The sequence below is a fragment of the Rana temporaria genome, chromosome 1, assembly GCF_905171775.1.
Source record: "Rana temporaria chromosome 1, aRanTem1.1, whole genome shotgun sequence".
NCBI lineage: Eukaryota > Metazoa > Chordata > Amphibia > Anura > Ranidae > Rana > Rana temporaria.
In genome coordinates, this window is record NC_053489.1 from 635960245 (window position 1) to 635980049 (window position 19805).

The following is a 19805-nucleotide window of genomic DNA, read 5'->3' on the forward strand; positions in this document are numbered from 1 at the left end:
GAATAGGCTGTTATCTTTCCTCCACTCACACCAAAAGAGCTTTGACTAGAGTTGATTTTTTATTTTATGTTGGTGTCTACATCTAAAGCAACACGAATTTGATAATTTTTCATTAAATTGCCACTTTATTATATATATATATATATATATATATATATATATATATATATATATATATATATATATATATATATATATATTTCTAAGGCCAGGTAAAAATGGAAATATTATTTAGTGGGCCATATAGCTTTTTATTATTTTATTATTAATTATTTAAAAAAAATATAATATATATATATATATATATATATATATATATATATATATATATATATATATATATATATATATATATATATATATATAACACACACACACACACACACAGCAAAAACAAAATGTGTACTATATTGCAAAACTAATATAATTTATTATTTATGAAAATCCATACAAATTATATAGTCACACTTAATCAGTATAAAAATAAAGCTAGCATTTTTCTCTTCTAGTTCTGGCAAGAATATTAAATTTACAAATAAGTTATAGCTTAAATATACTTCGTAAATATACAGTCTTCATCAATTGGCTTATTTTACAACCAGTCAAATGTCCTTCCAACAAGTTGAAAGAATTTTTTGTTGGGCTCATGGAAGTATTCACGTAATTTGTCCAGCAGGAAAGAGTTTATACGTGGGTGGGCTCTCCCTTTGGACTCATGTAAGCAGCGTTCCCGACCACTGTCGCGTAAACAGTAAAACCCTTTTGTCCTATTGAAGTAAAAGTTTGATGCGTTTATTTGGGGAGAAAGATTCAGAAACTTCTCTACCTTTTGAATTTCCGGAAAGGGATTTCTAATTAGATAATCTCCATCAACGATGTGAATATTGTGAAGCGGGAAGTAAGTTAACCAGTTTTCCATGAAACTATAATACAGGCTCCGATTTATTGCTTTGTAGTCCGTGTTGAGCTCACTATTCCTCAAAAGAAGGTCTTCCACCGGTGGATAGGATTTATTTTTCTGCAGGTGGTTGTAAAAAACTTGAGTATAGTCCGATAAAACTCTTTCGATAGGGTCTCTTAGGATAAGAAGAAGTTTTATTGTGCTGTTCATGTTGTAAATGCGTTCTGGGACATTAAGTGATGTAAAGTATGCAGGGGTTTTCTCCACGGTGAGCTGATGGGGGAAAGAAAATGGCATTTGGCCAACATACCATTGTAAACCTTTTTTATATTGATCTTCCCAGTCAAAAAAATGGATTTCACTTTCAGCCGATGAAATATCAGGATGAAGGCTAAGCATTTCCAGCAAAGCCCTTGTTCCACCTTTACGAACCCCAATAATAATGGTATGTGGTAGATACTGCTGGGTACCATTAGGGTGAGGGGCAGTCCTCTGTTCATTTATGGGAGATGGCGATGCATAGGCCTTTTCATTTGATGTTGGGTAAGTAGTAACCAGCTTAGGCTGGCTGAAGATGAGGCACATTCCAAGCAATATTGAAGCCATGACATCCAAAATGTATTTCATTTACCAGGATAGTGCTCCATAGGTCAGTTCTTCCAGAACTGGTGTCCAACTGCTTGCATCAATTCTTTATAAATGTTCCTGAAAATAAAATTAAGATTTTATTAGATACCATAAAAAAAAATTCTGAAACATTAAACTGCCTATGTGCCCTAGTCTGCCCCCTCAAGCAGCTTAGACTTCGTAAATTCCATTCATTCCAAAATGATTTTGCAATATATCAATTGTTGTAAGGACAAAATTAAGTCAACTAACTAGTTTGTCTGTTGCACAGCATGAATGTAGCCGTTACTGTATCCAATGTTAAGTTACCAGTGGTGTCAGAATCATTATGCAAAATTGTAAGACTATTAGAAACTATTCGAAAGATATTTCAATTTACTTTAGTTACACGCCATTTACTGACATATCCCTATGTAGTAGGTCATTGTGTGACCCCCTAATGTTTTCATTAAGTTAAGCATGTGCCAACATAATTCTGGGGTTGGTGCTCTGGAATTTATTCTCTAAACAGCTGTTTCCTAGATTTACCAGAAGTAGTATGTTAAGGTGGAAAACGTATTGGGCAATCAAATCTTTCCCTCCTGTTTAAGAATGAGTCTGAGGTTTAAAAACCCAGGACCATAAAATAGTAGAATCTACACAACCATCTGAATTATTGCTTGTCTACTACTTTATTATTTAGCCTGGGGTAGGGAGGACAGACATAAGTCAGTGGTAGAACCAGTAAGCATGATCTCAAAAAATAAATTATATGCATACACGATTGTATTCCAAAAATGCCTATATTTACATAGTCTGCAGATGTGCCCTGCTGTTGGCCTAATCTTGGTGCAGCATCTGCAGGAGGATCCTCTAGATAAAATGGATGTTACCCCGATACTGGAAACATCAAGCAAAGATCAACTAATGCGTTTAACATTTCACTTCAGTGTCAAAATAATGCCCAAATCATCTACCTTAGTCCATATTTTAACCTCCCTATGCATCTAAAGTGTTTGTGGCTTTAAGATACCAAGAATGACTGGATCTTAGATTGCACACTCTGCAATGTACTTACTATTAGCCATTTTTTGTTTAAAGCACAGGTTGGAAAGTATTACAGAACACATTAAAACTCTGACAAATGCCGAGAGGGTGGGGGGGGGGGAGGTGGGATGTAGGAGTTGGGAGCCTTCCCCTTGACACAGCGGGTTCCCTTTTGGGGTGTCGAGGGTTTGAGCTCCGGATTGCCTTCGAATCTGAGTGCCTATACACATGGCTATGCCTCCACAGGCCTCGATAATTTTTCATGTGCCTGCATTGTATGGCCTACCGAGCAGACCTACTAATGTCTGACTTACCCCCCCGGATTTAACTTTTACTGTTTTAACTGTAATGACATGTTCCATTTGCAAATTGTTGTGATCTGCCCCTAGGGGCTTTATGTACCAAGGAAAAGCTTATAACTTGACTGTAATCCTATTTCAAATGTCAATAAAAATTTATTGAAAGTAAAACTCTGACAAATGCTGTTGATGTTCAGTTTTACATTTTGACTCATGTATTTTACCAAGTTGTGTTCCAACTAGCAGCCTTTAAGTCAATAGTTAGTCTCTCTGTCCTGTCCTAATAAGTTTGATGGTAACATGTAGTAAATCTGGGCTAATGTCAGGTATCCTGTATTTTTTTACTCCACAAATCTTGATCAGGGTCTATTGACGGGAAATGTGCTTTTGGCAAAATACTTGGAATTCCTTCAAGGCTCAAGACATTGGAAAGGGATTTACAGAACATCTAGTCTGACTTGACAGATAACAGACAAGAGGTCCACCACTGCTTTTCAGCAGGAGGATTGTTTTTATAAGAATGGTTTAACCACTTCATCACTCTTAACTCAGCGATTTTTAGAGGTTTGCTTTGAGCCCATTTGGTAATAATGTCATTACACAGCAATTTCTTTTAGGACAAAAACAAAAAAATTCCCATGGTGATCTTGTATTGCAAAAATCCTTTTCTTTATGCAATCCACAGATTGTTTTATTTTATTTTTTTTAACAAACTACAAAAAAAAAAAAGAAGAGGTTTTACCTTGATCAATGTTAGTTTAAAAGAAAGCATTGCAAAGCTGTATATAAAAAGGGGAGGAGAAGGAAAACGTGAAGGGAAAATGAAAGGACGTGTGTAAACATAATGTAGCAAAGTAGCCTTGGGACTAGAAGAGTCGGTTCACACATAGGCGGCACGACTTCGGGGGCGACTCTGCAAGTCGTCCTGAGGACGACTTCAGAGGCGATTCGCAAAACGACTTCTGTATGGAAGTCAATGCAGATCGCCCCGAGCCGCCCCCGAAATACTACAGGAACCTTTTTTCTAAGTTGGAGCGACTTGCGTCGCTCCTATTAGAACGGTTCCATTGCATTCGTGTCGCCCCAGTGTGAACCGGGTCTAAATGAGACAGCGGTTAGTAAGTTAAGCCATAGTCTCTAGCCCTATTACTTGTAGGAAGAAGGGAAGCATCAGTGGGGAAGGGAACAAAGGGGGAAGGGAGGGAGAAATAAGGAAGGTCGGGGAAATAGGAATTGTGGGACTTTAAATGAAACACACCACCGGAATATAATGAATCAATTTAGTGAATTAAAATAACATTTATTGGATACACCAGAGCATACCGAGCAATGAACATTTATAACATTAGATACTGTACAAATAACAGGCATGATTGGTAAATATTATGATAAATAACATGAAACGTAATTGTACCTATGGTATAACATAATATGCATCGCTGTATCCAAATTATTGTATATAGTACAAAATAGAAATACATAAAGACATAATTGTCTAAAAACATAATAAACATGATATTGGTTGTCAGGATAAAAATTCATTGATTCATAATTCTCAGAGGTAAACCACATATGGTGTGATAAAGTTACTGTGACAGAACATCAATATAAAGCTCGATGCGTTTCGTGGATAAACTTCCACTCATCAGGAGCAAGTACGGCCTGGGTATATCTGTAAATATAATAAAATAAAATGCGCTAAATGGTAATTTAGTTCATATATAATCCAAGGAAGGGACATTACTCTATGTCCCTTCCTTGGATTATATATGAACTAAATTACCATTTAGCGCATTTTATTTTATTATATTATATTTACAGATATACCCAGGCCATACTTGCTTCTGATGAGTGGAAGTTTATCCACGAAACGCGTCAAGCTTTATATTGATGTTCTGTCACAGTAACTATATCACACCATATGTGGTTTACCTCTGAGAATTAAAAATGTTGAACATTTTTACGTCGTTTGCGTAAGTCGTCCGTGAATGGGGCTGGACGCCATTTACGTTCACGTCGAAAACAATGACGTCCTTGCGACGTCATTTGGAGCAATGCACCCTGGGAGGTTTTACGGATGGCGCATGCGCAGTTCATTAGTTAAAAAGACATATTCAGCTGAAGCTATAACAGGCTTTTCACAGCAGTGTGCATTAGAGAAAATGTACAACTTCTGAAAAAAGGAACCTAGAGCTCCACCTGCTGATTGGATAAAAAACAGTACATATGCAATATTTAAATCGGATTATGTTTTGTTTTTTAGAAGCTTTATATATTTTTGGGAAATTCTTTAAAAAAACTTGGTGTTCACTTTAAAGAAAGCCGAGCATTTTAAACTGCAATTTTTTTGGTACATTTGCTGACTCCTGGAATTTTCGTGTACATGGTTTTAAAAAAAATGGCAATAGACTATGTTAGGCCTAGTTTGTTGACCGTTATTTAAATGAACTTGCTAAACCCATCAATTTAACGGTTTAAAAAATGCAAACTGCCACATTGGTTTGTGCTTCCAATCAAACTATTAACTATCTAATGGCTGGAGTCATAACTGATTATATGTCCAGCACCATGCCAGTTGCAGATCAAACAAACAGAGGCCAAGATGGCAGCCTCCTTGGCCGAAAATGATAGGAAGGTCTAGTTCCACTTTAGACTGGTCAAACATTGGCATGGAAATAATTTTCTTTTGAAACATCAGAACATTTGTGCATTTTGTGATCCGATGGTGCCACCATTGATTTCGAAATTCGACCAACCAAGTCCTTTCAATTTTTTAGAAAAGCGTTTGTTTTTCCAAAAATTTCCAAGATGTCCGATTACTCAAATTCGATGGCCGCACCAAAAATCGGCTGTTGCTGTAGCCCACTAATGGTTCGAATTATGAACGAAAATTCTTCTTAGATAAGATTTTCGAAACAAAATTCTTTTGAAATTCGACCCATGAATGGCCAGCCTAAAGCTGAACTAGACGCTTCTATCATTAGGTTGTCAATTTCTTTTTTTTTTTATCTTCCTGAATGCTATATTGGCATTCAGCAGTTCTTCCCAATTGCTCATTTATAAAATCAATGCAGTATCATTTGCAATATGCATTAACATTTGCCCGTTTTGATGCTGGGAAACTGCATACAAACATTTAATTATTAGCCATCACTTCTAGGTTCTCAGTCCGGATATTGTTCACACATTCCCAGGCAGTAGGTTAAGAGCTCAGCTAAATCCACACAGTTTGTGCTGCATTGGCTGTAGCTATAGGAGCCCAAGGTTTAGAAAATAGCACCTTCATAGGCCAGAGTTAGTTAAAATAAACTGCACACATAAAATACCTCCTGTCATACAACTGAAATAAGTGGAATTTTGATGAAAGTCCAATTTTCTTGGCAACTTCAGTTTGGAGAGTTCAAATATAACCTCAATATTTTGCAAAAAGTAGAGCTAATGGAACTTCAATCAATCTTTCTAGTAATAGATATTGTGGGGGAAGCAGAAGTCCTGGTAGTTTTTGGTGCCATTGGGGAAACTGAGGGAAAATAAATGCTTTGCATGGTTCCACTAATTTTCCTGAAATTAGTAATAATCCTCTTATTTTGGGCATTTGTGATGGAATGGACACATGAATGCCTCCTGTTCTATAAAAACCTTACTATGCAATGAACTGGTTCAGTAAAGGGTTTAGTTCTTTTAGTCCCTTACCACAACCTGACAGATTATACTTGAACATAAAATTATAATTCAAGCCTCAAAAGGGGTTGTAAACCCTTTTGTTTTTTTCACCTTTATGCATGAAAGTGAAACACCTGGCAGTGACCGGCCTGCCAGCTCCCCAATTTTACTTACCCAAGTCCCAAATTTCAACCGACAGATGCGCTCTTCCTCTTCCCAGGGTTCTCAGCTATTGATTGGATAGATTGATAGAAGCCCAGCCATTGGCTCCCGCTGCTGTCAATCAAATCCAATGACGCAGGCACTGGGGGCGGGGCCGAGTCTTACATTCAGTGTCTATGGACACTGAATGATGAACTCGGGAGCGCACCCGCAACGCAACCCTCCGGGAGACCTCTTCTCCTAGAGGAATAATCTGATGAGGAGGAGCCGCGAGCGCCACAGAGGGACCCCAGAAGTCGTGTTTGGGGGCACTCTGTGCAAAATGAACTGCACAGTGAAGTATGTTTGTTTTGTTTTTTACTTAAAGCTTTACAATCGCTTTAAGAGCATGAGTGGACATTTTTATATTGGCTAATGGAGAGATTTACACTCTCTGACCTGGGAACAATGCCTACTATGGCAGAAAGTGAGGGGGGGCCCTACATTTTATTTGTTATGAACAAATTGAGAGAGGGAAAACCTTCCAATAACACCTGTTCTGTTGACAGCAGACAAAGAGAAGCCTTCCCTTACTTTGGTTAGATCTCAGCTTACTGTGTCACTCGGAATAGGAAATGCAGAAAAAAAAGTAATGGTGAAAACAGAGCAATACTGACAGATGTTCTAACTTCAAAAGGTAAGGTTCCCTCAAAACCCAACCGGTTGAGCTGAATCGTCTGTCTTCCCCTGGGGGTTTCAGGGTTATGGTCATCAAGAGCTCTTGCTATTGGAATCTCCAATAGAAATTAGAAGTAGGTGTTAAGTCTTGTATTTTAGCCTTGGGTGGAAGACAATGGATTTGAAGTGGTATAAAAACACACACACACACACACACACACACACACGCTCTGTGCAAAGGTTTGCACAGAGCAGCCCCAATTTTCTTCTAGGGTCCCCCACTGGTGGCTCCTGGCCCATTCCCCTTGGCCAGTGCATAAGCCGCTTGCTATGGGGGCACTGGTGCATGCTCACTCCCGAGCCCTGCTTAATACATCCATAAGACGGAGCCATGGCTCAGCCCCGCCCCTTCCTCCTAGGTTCACTGGCTGCAATTGACAGCAGTGAGATCCAATGGCTCCTGCTGCTGTGTCAGCCAATGAGGAAAGCGAGTCCTGGCTCAGCCAAGGCTCTCGTGAAAGTCGCTGGCTCGTGTGGGGAGGTGAATAGAATACATGAAGGTAAAAAAACTTCAGCCTTTAAAACCACATTAATTGATGACCTGTGCTGAATAGACACATAACCAAAAAAGGTTGGTGCATTACTTCTACGTTCATCATCTTGTCAGTCACACACACATTAGGGTCTTAGACAGATTTAAATATTCATGGAGTGTGATAAAGTTGTGGTCATATGACCGACTAATAAACGGTTTATGACCCGACAATTTCCCAGCATGCATTATACATGGATCTGCCTAAGAACCATTTAGAGTTTATTTTTTTTCAGCCATGACAGGTTGTCAGTTTCAGTTCAGATTTTGACCATGATATGCATTAGCAAACATATCAAATAATCTTTTATACCCAAAAAAATAACCCAGTTATAGCATAATATAGTAAGCTTTATGGGTGGCACATAAATATTTTACACAGTGCCTTTTAACTCTGTAGCCACATAATGCTTCTAGAGCCAAACATACAACGCTGTCCTACTTCTACAACATCCTTTTGTAATCTTAAATTTCCTTTCATGTCTAGACAATCAATGCTGAAGAAGTGGTTCTGCAACTTTACTAGATTGAATGTCAAAATTGATTGAATAATGAGTGAGCTGCCAATCTATCATACCTAAAACAAGTTTCTTCTTGGTGGGGGGTACGGACATTATTCAACACCAGCATATGATGATACAGTCTGTGCTAGCGATTGCTTTAATCGATACCCTTTAAACCCAGGAAATCAAAAATGAAGGAATTTTTTTTCTTAAGATAATGTATTGGGAAATAAGTCGAGGGCATAGTGAAAGAATGTGCGGAGTAGGATCGGAGTTGTATTGCTCCTATAGGACACAGAGGCAATACATGTTTTGTCAGATTTTTTTTTTTTTTTATAATATTTATATATAAGTGTGTGTGTGTGATATATATATATATATATATACACACACACACCTCTATCCATCTATCTATCTATCTATCTATCTATCTATCTATCTATCTATCTATCTATCTATCTATCTATCTATCTATCTATCTATCTATCTATCTATCTATCTATCTATCTATCTATCTATCTATCTATCTACACATATACACATATACATTACACAGTACAGACCAAAAGTTTGGACACACCTTCTCAATCAAAGAATTGTCTTTATTTTCATGACTATGAAAATTGTAGATTCACACTGAAGGCATCAAAACTATGAATGAACACATGTGGAATTATACATAACAAAAAAGTGTGAAACAACTGAAATATATTTCATATTCTAGGTTCTTCCACCTTTTGCAGCAGACACATCTCTAGAACTGGTAAGAGGAGACGGTGTTGAATCAGGCCTTCATGGTAGAATATCTGCTAGGAAACCACTGCTAAAGAAAGGCAACAAGCAGAAGAGACTTGTTTGGGCTAAAGAACACAAGGAATGGACATTAGACCAGTGGAAATCTGTGCTTTGGTCTGATAAGTCCAAACTTGAGATCTTTACTTCCAACCCCCATGTCTTTGTGCGACGCAGAAAAGGTGAACGGATGGACTCTACATGCCTGGTTCCCACCGTGAAGCATGGAGGAGGAGGTGTGATGGTGTGGGGGTGCTTTGCTGGTGACACTGTTGGGGATTTTTAATCAAAATTGAAGGCATACTGAACCAGCATGGCTACCACAGCATCTTGCAGCGGCATGCTATTCCATCCGGTTTGCGTTTAGTTGGACCATCATTTATTTTTCAACAGGACAATGACCCCAAACACACCTCCAGGCTGTGTAAGAGCTATTTGACCAAGAAGGAGAGTGATGGGGTGCTGCGCCAGGTGACTACCTCTTGAAGCTCATCAAGAGAATTCCAAGAGTGTGCCATGCAGTAATCAAAGCAAAAGGTGGCTACTTTGAAGAACCTAGAATATGAAATATATTTTATTTATTTTTATATTTAGTTTTGATGCCTTCAGTGTGAATCTACAATTTTCATAGTCATGAAAATAAAGAAAACTCTTTGAATGAGAAGGTGTGTCCAAACTTTTGGTCTGTAATATATATATATATATATATATATATATATATATATATATATATATATATATATAATATATATATATATATATATATAATTTTTTTTTTTTTTTTTTTTTTTTTTTGAACATGTTCTATGCACCTTAGTGAGCCACAGCCATGGTACCCGTCCTCTCTCTCTCCCCCACTTATTCTCCCTTCCCTCTACCCATTTTTTTTAAATGTATTCATTTATATTTGGGAATATGCATTTAGGCTTCATTAACTAAAAGAAAAATTTATTCAGCCATCACATTGAAAAAAAAGAAAAGAAAAAAAAGAGAAAGAAAGAAAAAGAAAGGAAAACAGAGGGATGACTTTATCAGTGTGCCTTTCTCTGCTCTGTCTGCTCACTGATTGTCCAATCACAGGCTGGAGACAGATAACAAGGATTTACTGCAGTTTTACTGTCAAGGCAGTGTAACACATAGGTCTGTATACAGAGTAGACGGCACTGTTTGTTAGTCCAATTTTAGGTGTTTTGGGTGGATATAAAAAAAATAAAAAAAAAGTAGAACGGACAGATTCCCTGTAAATGTCTATTCAAGCTGTCACATTTGAAAGCCATGCGTCAAAAGAAATCCGCATTTTGCAAACTGAATTTGAAACATGTTCAGAGACTTCAACCCCCCAACCTCTTTCCTGCACACTTACAGAATCTGGGAGTTCTCCCTGCTCGCTCCTGCACTTATATGAATTTGGTGTGGCTATGTATGGCTTTGCCTGAACTAAAAGCCCCATCCCTAAAAGTGCTATCTGCCACCACTGCAAAGAGACTTTTAGTTCTCAATGGAGCACAAGTGTGGGGATGTCGCTGCACTTGTAGTCCATTGATACTTAGTCCAGCAACCTAGATGGAGATCTGTGCCTCAGTATGAACCTGTCAATCCACTGATTGATCCACTCAAAACATAAAAAAAAAAAAGTTTAATTAATCGATATGGGTTTATTTTTGCAAAAGGTGGACTTAGCCTTTAATGAGCTCAGATTGTTGCAAGCAGCAGTTTTAGGTGTAGCGCTCACCCCCAAAGGAGCCGCTGGATAATTTGGGGATCGGCGTATTAAGTTACCAAGTTATCTTGTCTAGGGGTACAACTTGTGAGTGTGGATAGGGAGCAAGTATTCAGACAACAGTGAGTTTCTAATGCTTTATTCCAAGGCCAACATCAACATGGCACACAGTAGAAGGGTTGATGAGCAGAGGAAATAAACTGCAGTATCAGGCCTTGGATATCAAGAACATGGAGAGCAAGCCTACTCTCAGCACAGACAGTTCAAACGTCGCCACTTCCGCCGGAGTAGGCACAGTGCCCCCGGACAGGTGATTAACTTGAGCCTGGCAGCCAGAAGGTCACTTGCAAATAAAGTCACTGGGAGGAAAACAGGGCCCCTGCACAGGCCTGGTATATATTCAAATATGGTTAAATGGTAGAAATAGCGAATCCTCCCAGTAAGTCCAATTTAGGGTCACCAATAGACAGCTGAAATGTACCTGTCATGCGACGTGGTGACCAGATCCCCGATGGCACGTCCAGACCTCGCAGACAACCTCTGTATCTAGGTTCTCCCGAGCAGACCCCCCATCGTACAGCTCCCAGCTTAGGATCTGGGACCCAGCGAGCCGCTGGGGTCCCTCTCAGCATCAAGGTGAGATTTTGCTTGGTGCGTAGCTACGGCCAAGCAGGCCTCGATGGCGGGGCCCATGGATGCGCGCACCCTGAAGGTGGATGCCGCACCTCGGACTCGGGCCCCGCGTAGAACAGCACAGCTCATGGTGGTCGCCCCAGATATACCCCCTGCCAGCATGCCTGAAGAGGGGAAAAACCCTCTGATTGGCTGCTGAGGAAAGATAGGTCTGTCAGAACCCCTCTAGCGCCAACTGTCGCCCAGGGGTGATAACACACCCCTGGCAGGCAGACTGACCCACGAGGCAGTACCAAACTGGCAACAGCATAAACAATTTGTGAGTGGGAGCAACTTAAATCTCCCACTAACTTTAGCGTAACACCCCACTAACTTTAAAGGGGGGGCGCTACATAGGTATACTACCAAACTCACCTCAGCACCCCAGATACTACTTGCTACTAAAAACAGTAGGAAGACCTTGTTGCGATACTTTGAGTGTAAAGCAGCTCAGATTATGCAAAATTTTCTTTCCACCATGGGTTCAAGGAAAAAAAATTGCTCAGTTTCCCCATCACAGTTAGTGTTGATAAAAGGAATCCCTGCTGCAGGGCTGTTGTATTCAGCGGTTCTTGTTGGCAGGACACAATGGCCATTGCTGGCAGCCAAAAGACTGATTGTACTGAAGTTGATCGATGGATTGACTTCAGTACAACCAGCCTGCCCATAGACAGATCGGATCTCAGCTGATCCCTGCTGAACCAGCCTGAGATCTAATCAATCTATGGCTGTCTTTAAAATGTGGGGGGTTAGACAGTTAATTCTCCAACACTATAGACATTTTAATACCACTGTCTTTCTTGCTTTTCTATTCGCTTCTATCTGGCATTATGTAGTGGTGCACAATTGAATACAAAATACCTTTTAGTCCCTTGCAGGAAAATATCCATAGACTTTTTCCATGAAGGCCTCAGTTCAGTATTAAAGGTCATGTCTGGCAGACAGTCTGATTGCAGACTCACAACATTATCTGTGGTTTGTCAGTAACACAGAGAAGACACTTAGGAGTAAAGCACCTTACAAAAGAAAAAAAAACGTAATATTACAAAGAATACAAGCCGGCTATACAAGTTTTACAAAAGCCAGCATGTCAGAATATAAATGCATGCTATAATATAAACCGGAGAACAAGAATCTCCCACACTGCGGAACTCAAGGTCATCCTTTACCGCTGAACTAATAAGCACTAAGAATTCCACAAAACATGTATCAGGCCAACAGATGACACCTAGCAAGCGTAAAATCTATACCAATATTACTTTCTCTATAAACCATATAAGAGAATAAAATGTAATGCCAAGACCACAATAAAAAAAATACGCGTTGTGTGAATATTAGTTAGGAGAATTTCATAAAGGTGAACTCCAAACAAATGGCTGAATAGTGAAAATACATAAAATGTCGGTTTCACTTGCCAAAAGGAATAATGATGCTGTGCACATCCCTGCCAGACAGAAGACGTATCCAAGCAAAAAGAAAGTGTCCAAAAACAAAGAAAAAAACAAAGACAAACAAACATAGATTTCTAGCCACAGCAAGTAAACTTTCAACACGTTTCCGGGACCACAAGCTTCCTCTTCATCAGGGATCAAAGGTGTAAAAAGCTTAAAGGGACTCCAGAACCAACTGTAACCCCTATAAACTATATGGTTAACAATAAGTTAAACCTAGTACACACAGAGTCCGCCCCCAACCCAGTCTGTTGAACGAAAAAAAACAAAAAAACTGTCAGCTCTGGTCAGAGCCATTGTACCAACGATCCAACATTAGTACAGTGATCTCCCCTGCTGAACTGTTGTGTTCCGACAGGGGGACAACCCCCCGCCATAACACTCCAATCATCGCTCTCAGCCATTGGCTGATCGGGAGTCGGTCAGCTGTTGGCCAGCTCCTCTTAGACTGGTTCCCAGTAGCAGTATGCTGGTAACCTTATCCAACTTATGGGCCGTACACACGACCGAACATGTCTGCTGAAACTGGTCCGCGGACCAGTTTCAGCAGACATGTTCGGTCGTGTGTAGGCCCGAGCAGACAGGATTCCAGCATACATTTGCCCACCGGGCCTTTTTCCAGCGGGCAAATATTTCTGGACTTGTTTAGAAACATGCCCGCTGAAATCCTGCCCGCTCGGACATGTTCGGTCGTCTGTACAGACCTACCGTACATGTCCGAGCGCCCGCCATCCCTCGCATGCGTCGAATGACTTTGACGCATGCGTGGAAGCATTGAACTGGCAGGGCAGCCCACGTCATCGTCGCGGACACGCCCCGCGTATTGTTTACGCGCGGATTTCTGTATGATGGTGAGTACAGCCACCATACAGAAATCCCCGGGCAGACATGTATGGTGAAAACGGTCCGGCGGACCGGTTTCATCGTACATGTATGCTCGTATGTACACGGCCTTAAAGGGTCTGGTATAGAGCCCAAGTGTTCTTTTTTTCTGTGTAGGAGGTCCCATTTAAAATCCATATCATACCATCCCGGATAAGGGTGTGGAAGAGCTGCACGATTAATCGTTAAGAATCAAAATCACTATTCTACTCCCCTCCCGATCCTAAAACAGCATTTCCCAGTTCTATGAAACAAGTGCAGACATTTCTCTGCTCACTTCTGACAGCTGACAAAATAAAAATAAAAAATCCAGGCAGCCTGCTAAGTTTATTTCAGCATTGCAGATAACTATAAACAAAGTAACATTTTGTTCTTAGCTCAAAGGGATGAACTTCGGTCTGTAAATGAGGTCAGTTTACCCACTTAAAGACACACACACACACACACGAGAACAAAATGGGAAAGTTAGCCCGATTTTTTGGTATAATGTGAATGATCTCGTAACGCCACGAGAATCATCTTTGTTCAAAGCAAAAAAAAAAAATTGCGATTCTTATTTTAGCCAGAATCATGCAGCTCTAGGGTGTGGTATGTATTTTTAGAGGGAAACCCCATGATGTTATCTTTTTTTGCAAAAGAGCAGCCAGGGAAGGCAAAATATAAGCAGTTTGAAATGTCAAAAAAGTAAAAACTTTTATTTAAGATAGTGTAAGGAAGGGTACAATCCCTGTCAGTTTTTATTTTTTAGTTTTGCAATCTGTGTCCCATTGCAGAAATGTCCCTTCACTTCCTGTCCTGCAGCCAACACAGGAGGTGAGAGGAAATTCCCCCAAAGTGAGGGTACCCCAGGAGTGTCCCCAGAACTACTGTCCCCATTGCAGAGATTTCCCTTCACTTCCTGTCCTGCAGCTAACACGGGAGGTGAGAGGAAATTCCTCCAAAGTGAGGGTATCCCAGGGGTGTCACCAGAACTACTGTCCCCATTGCAGAGATTTCCCTTCACTTCCTGTCCTGCAGCCAACACAGGAGGTGAGAGGAAATTCCCCCAAAGTGAGGGTACCCCAGGGTGTCCCCAGAACTACGGTCCCCATTGCAGAGATTTCCCCTCTTCCTTTTCTGATGACGTTCCAAAATGTGTGATTTTCTTTTACTTCCGAAAGGGTAAATCTGGTTCACATTGGTGCGTTCTGACATGCAATTTGACATGTGAAATTGGTGGCAATGGCAGCGTCCTTATCAGTGCAACGCTGCATTTGCCGTGCAGATTTTAAAAAAAGTACTACTTTTTGCGATTTCGGGCTGCGATTTCCACTGACATCTGTGCTGAATCCTGCAGACGTCTGAAATCAAGGCCGAAAATTTAAATGGTGCGAGTTCAGCTGAACTCGCACGGCTTCATTCCCGCAGCCCAGTGTGAACCTGGGCTAAAGGGGCACAGACAGAAATAAAAATCTGAAAAATTGAATTTTTCTTTTGGAATATTTTTTTTCTCCTTTTTCTTATAGAAATAAAATCTGACAAGAGGTCTAATGCCTCTCCACTATCCCCCCCCCAAAAAAAAAAAACGGGAAGTACATATTTGCAGATGTAAGCTTAGTCTACCATTTAACCATGAAAAGTGTTCGCATTGCCTTTATCTGTATGAGAGGTTTATATATGATGTGTAAATTACCGTGTGAGGCATTTCAATCATTATAAAAGAATACAAATAAAGTCTTGTTACCAAAATCATGTAATTTACTGGTTTTCAATCTTTAGCATTTTATTACCTGTAGAAACATTGCAGTATCTGGTAGCTAGGGGCAGCAGAGTTTCATATTTATAAAGTTGGTTGGTTTGTTTTTCCATTTTGATTCTGATCTCTGCAAGTGTTAGTAAAATGCTTTGCAAGCAGTTAACGGTCTTCAGGCTCAAAAAATGTATAGAAGATTTTTTTTTTATTCAGTGCTCTTTGTATGTTTTAAGTACTATGGCCCAGATTTACAGCGGAGATACGACGGAGTATCTCAGATACTCCGTCGTATCTCTCAGTATCTATGCGAGTGATTCCATAGAATCAGTTACGCATAGATAGCCCCTAAGATCCGACAGGTGTAATTGTTTTACACTGTCGGATCTTAGGATGCAATACCGCGGCCGCCGCTGGGTGGAGTTTGCGTCGTATTCCAGCGTCGGGTATGCAAATTAGCAGTTACGGCGATCCACAACGGTTTTTCGCGTTCGCTACGTCGCCGCTACTCTAGTTTACCGTCGCAATTTTAGTCGTCGTTTGACCTGCCCTAACTTTAGACAGCACACGTATGTGCTGTTTAAAGTATGGCAGTCGTTCCCGCGTCTAAATTTTAAATTTTTTTCTTCTTGCGTAAAACGTCCGGGAATACGAAAGTACGCTACGCACGTCTTCGCCGTTCAAAAAAAATTTCGTCACTTCGCGCAAAGCACGGCGGGAATTTTGAAACGGAGCATGCGCAGTAGGTCCGGCGCGGGAGAGCGCCTAATTTAAATGGCACACGCCCCTTTGAATTACGCGGGCTTACGCCGGAGGCTGCCAGCGTAAGTTTTCACGCAAGTGCTTGGTGAATCAGGCACTTGCGCTGAAAACTTGCGGCGGTGTAACGTATCTACGATACGTTACGCCGCCGCAATTCTACGTGAATCTGGCCCTATACATTTACTATAATCATTTAACACCCAGCATTTATTTTTAAACCTCAGTTTGTGTCATGGAAAAAAAAAACACACACATTTGTTGCACTATGCATATGGTTAGACAGAAGTGTGACAATATGCTGTTATTATTCTCCCTCTCTACACACCACACAGAGATCAGCTATAGTGAAATACAAAAACGTCTCCGCGCTACCCAGCAGTGCATATTAATAACAAAAATCTGACTGCAGCCAGCACCGACATGCTTTTCAGCATCAACAATAATAATGCTCCTAAAAGACTGCAGCGCAATCATCGTGACTTTTTGATCGCCCACCTTATATTGAATAGGTCCCCATTTTGCCACCAAAACAGTCCTGACACATCGAGTCATGGGTGCCACAAAACCTCTAAAGCAGGGGTGTCCAAACTTTTTTCAAAGAGGGCCAGATTCGATGAAGTGAACAAGCGTGAGGGCCGACCATTTTGCCCGACATTCTTTTAACCATTAAAATTAAATGCAAATGAACCAATACACTGCCCAACAAGAATTCTCTTGCCTTTGTGGTGAACAAATCGAAGGAATGAGCTCGGGCGTGTTATTTGGATATACCGTATTTATCGGTTTATACACGCACCTTCACTTTAAGGCCGCGTACACACGGTCGAACATGTCCAAGCTAAGAAACTAAGAAACTTGTCCGCTGGAAACATGTCCGTCGGACATGTCCGATGGTTAGTACACCTATTGGACATGGTCCGCTGGTTATATGACGTGTAACCAGCGTCCTGAAATCCCGCGCATGCGTCGAATTGATTTGACGCATGCGTGGAAGCATTGCACTTCCGTGTTTGAGAACGTCGGTGTCTTCTACGTCACCGCGTTCTCTGTCCGCGGGGATTTTGGTCTGATGGTGTGTACACACATCAGACCAAAAGCTCCCAGGAGACATGTCCGATGAAAACGGTCCGACCGTTTATCGGACATGTCTCCTCGTGTGTACGGGGCCTAAGAGGGAAGTTTCAGGGAAAAAAAAAAAAAAGTACATTTTAAATAAAGAACTGAAGCAAAATAAGGGTCAGTGCCCATGAATGCAGCCTCACCATTGCCATGAATGCAGCCTCACCAGTTCATGAATGCAGCCTCACCAGTGCCATAAATGCAGCCAGATCCATGCCTATCTGCAGCCTCGGAGAGGTGGGGCGGGGGGGCGGGATGAGCAGCAACAGATTACATACAGGAGAATCTCCTGTTTACACAGTGGCCTCCAATACAAAGTTCTGGCTCCTATGATAGACACAACAGTCGTCCAATGCCAGCCCAAGAGACGGGACTTCCTATTACAGAGGCCGCAGAGTAAACAGGAGATTGTAATCTGATGGCACTCAGCAAGAAATACGGTTTATATCTTTTGCGGCCCCAACAAATCCCTGTGTACGGCACGGTGCTCTGGGATTCATTGGGGGCCACAAAAGATATATATATATCCAAATTACCAATGAGGCCATATTAAACCGGAACAAGGGCCGCAATTGGCCCGCGGGCCGGACTTTGGACATGCCTGCTCCAAAGGTATGCTGCGGTGTCTAGCACCAAGTCGTCAATAGCAAATCCAAAAAATTGCAATCTCCATGGGTTCGACTTGTTTGTCCAGCACTAGCCACAGGTGCTCAGTTGGATTAAGATCTGGAGAATTCGGACGACAAGTCAACACCTCAAACCATTCTTGAACCATTTTTGCAGTGTGGCTGGGTGCATTATTCTTCTGAAAGAGGCCACTGGCTTCAGGAAATACTGTTTCCATGAAGGGGTATAATTGGTCAGCAACAATGTTTAGGTAGGTAGTATGAATCAAATAACACCCACATGCTATTCTGCTTGGCACCAGGTACCATCTCATTAATACCTTATAGCCCGCTTCCAATGCTATTATATTCGAGGAAGCCGATTTAGTGTTTCGCCATATTTGATTCCAATCCGAGGTATTAAATATGCACCAAACTGCACCGGACATTGCTATAGGGGTTGCATCACCGAAGGTACATATTTTCATACTTGGTGGACGTGTCCAATAGTACAGAAATTCTGGGATAAGATTTTCAAGATGGTAAATGGGCGGTGGACTAAATTGAGAATACTTCCAGACCCTAAATTGGCACTACTGAATTTAAAGCCCATCAATCTAACACACACGCACTTCAAGCTACTAACACAACTCTTTACGGCAGCCAAACAAACCATAGCAAAAGCTTGGAAAACTCCAATTTTATCAACGACGGAAACAAAAAATAGAATGAATATTGCTATGACGCACGCCAAAATGGAAGCGTTAGAAAACAAAAGAAAAAACGGACACGATCGCCAACTTTGAAAAAAATATGGAACCCTTGGATACAATATGCTATACCAGAAAATTTCTAATAAAGGTGTAATGATGCCATGGTAGCTTTCCTATACAAAAATAACCGTTGTACATTTCATGCTTTGACGACGGATCCTAGCCCATCCCTGCAGACTTCCTTACCTGACCCCCCCCCCCCCCCCCCCCATTTCCTTCCTTTTCTTCCCTTCTTCCTTTTCCTGATCTGATACTGCATAAGGTAGTACCCTCGTGTATCTACCGTTAACTTTGAAAAGGTAGCACATTTTAGAAATTTAAAGTTGATAGGTAGTAAGGTTACATTAAATAAGGACGTATTATCTTTGATATATTATCCACTAGCCACTAGGACAAGTTGTAAGGATTACATATTTGGCTATGTTAACTACTTAAACTCTTCCTGCGATAGTACACAGAACATGGCTAAAATATTCCCGTTTATTGTTGTTTAAGAAAGATGATACTGTTAGTCAATCTTATGTTATAATAACCACCTGATTACTGTAACGAATGTATGCTTCATGTACAATTTATTCTTGCATTTAATAAAGATATTCTTGACAAATAACACCCACATGAATGACAGGACCCAAGATTCCCAGGTAGAACATTGCCCAAAGCATCACATGGCACCAGGATGCATTATAGGAAGAAGGCAATCTTATACAAATAAGGGATTTACAAGCACTTGTAAGTGATTTATCAGACCAGGCCACCTTTCATTGGTCCGTGGTCCAGTTCTGATGCTGCCATCCCCATTCAAGGTATTTTTGGTCCACGGGCCAGCATGGGGACCCCGACTGGTCTGCGGCTACACAGTTCCATATT

At 40.8% G+C, this 19805-nt stretch overlaps 1 protein-coding gene across 1 annotated transcript in view; it reads right to left on the reverse strand.

The window, feature by feature from the left end:
• Positions 1–410: 410 nt before the first annotated feature.
• Positions 411–19805, reverse strand: part of HS3ST1 (heparan sulfate-glucosamine 3-sulfotransferase 1) — a 44163-nt gene continuing 24768 nt past the window's right edge. The window contains exon 2 of the mRNA XM_040335431.1: positions 411–1606. Coding sequence (XP_040191365.1) covers positions 593–1528 — 936 coding nt within the window. The 5' untranslated portion in view covers positions 1529–1606 and the 3' untranslated portion in view covers positions 411–592. The remainder of the gene's footprint in view (positions 1607–19805) is intronic.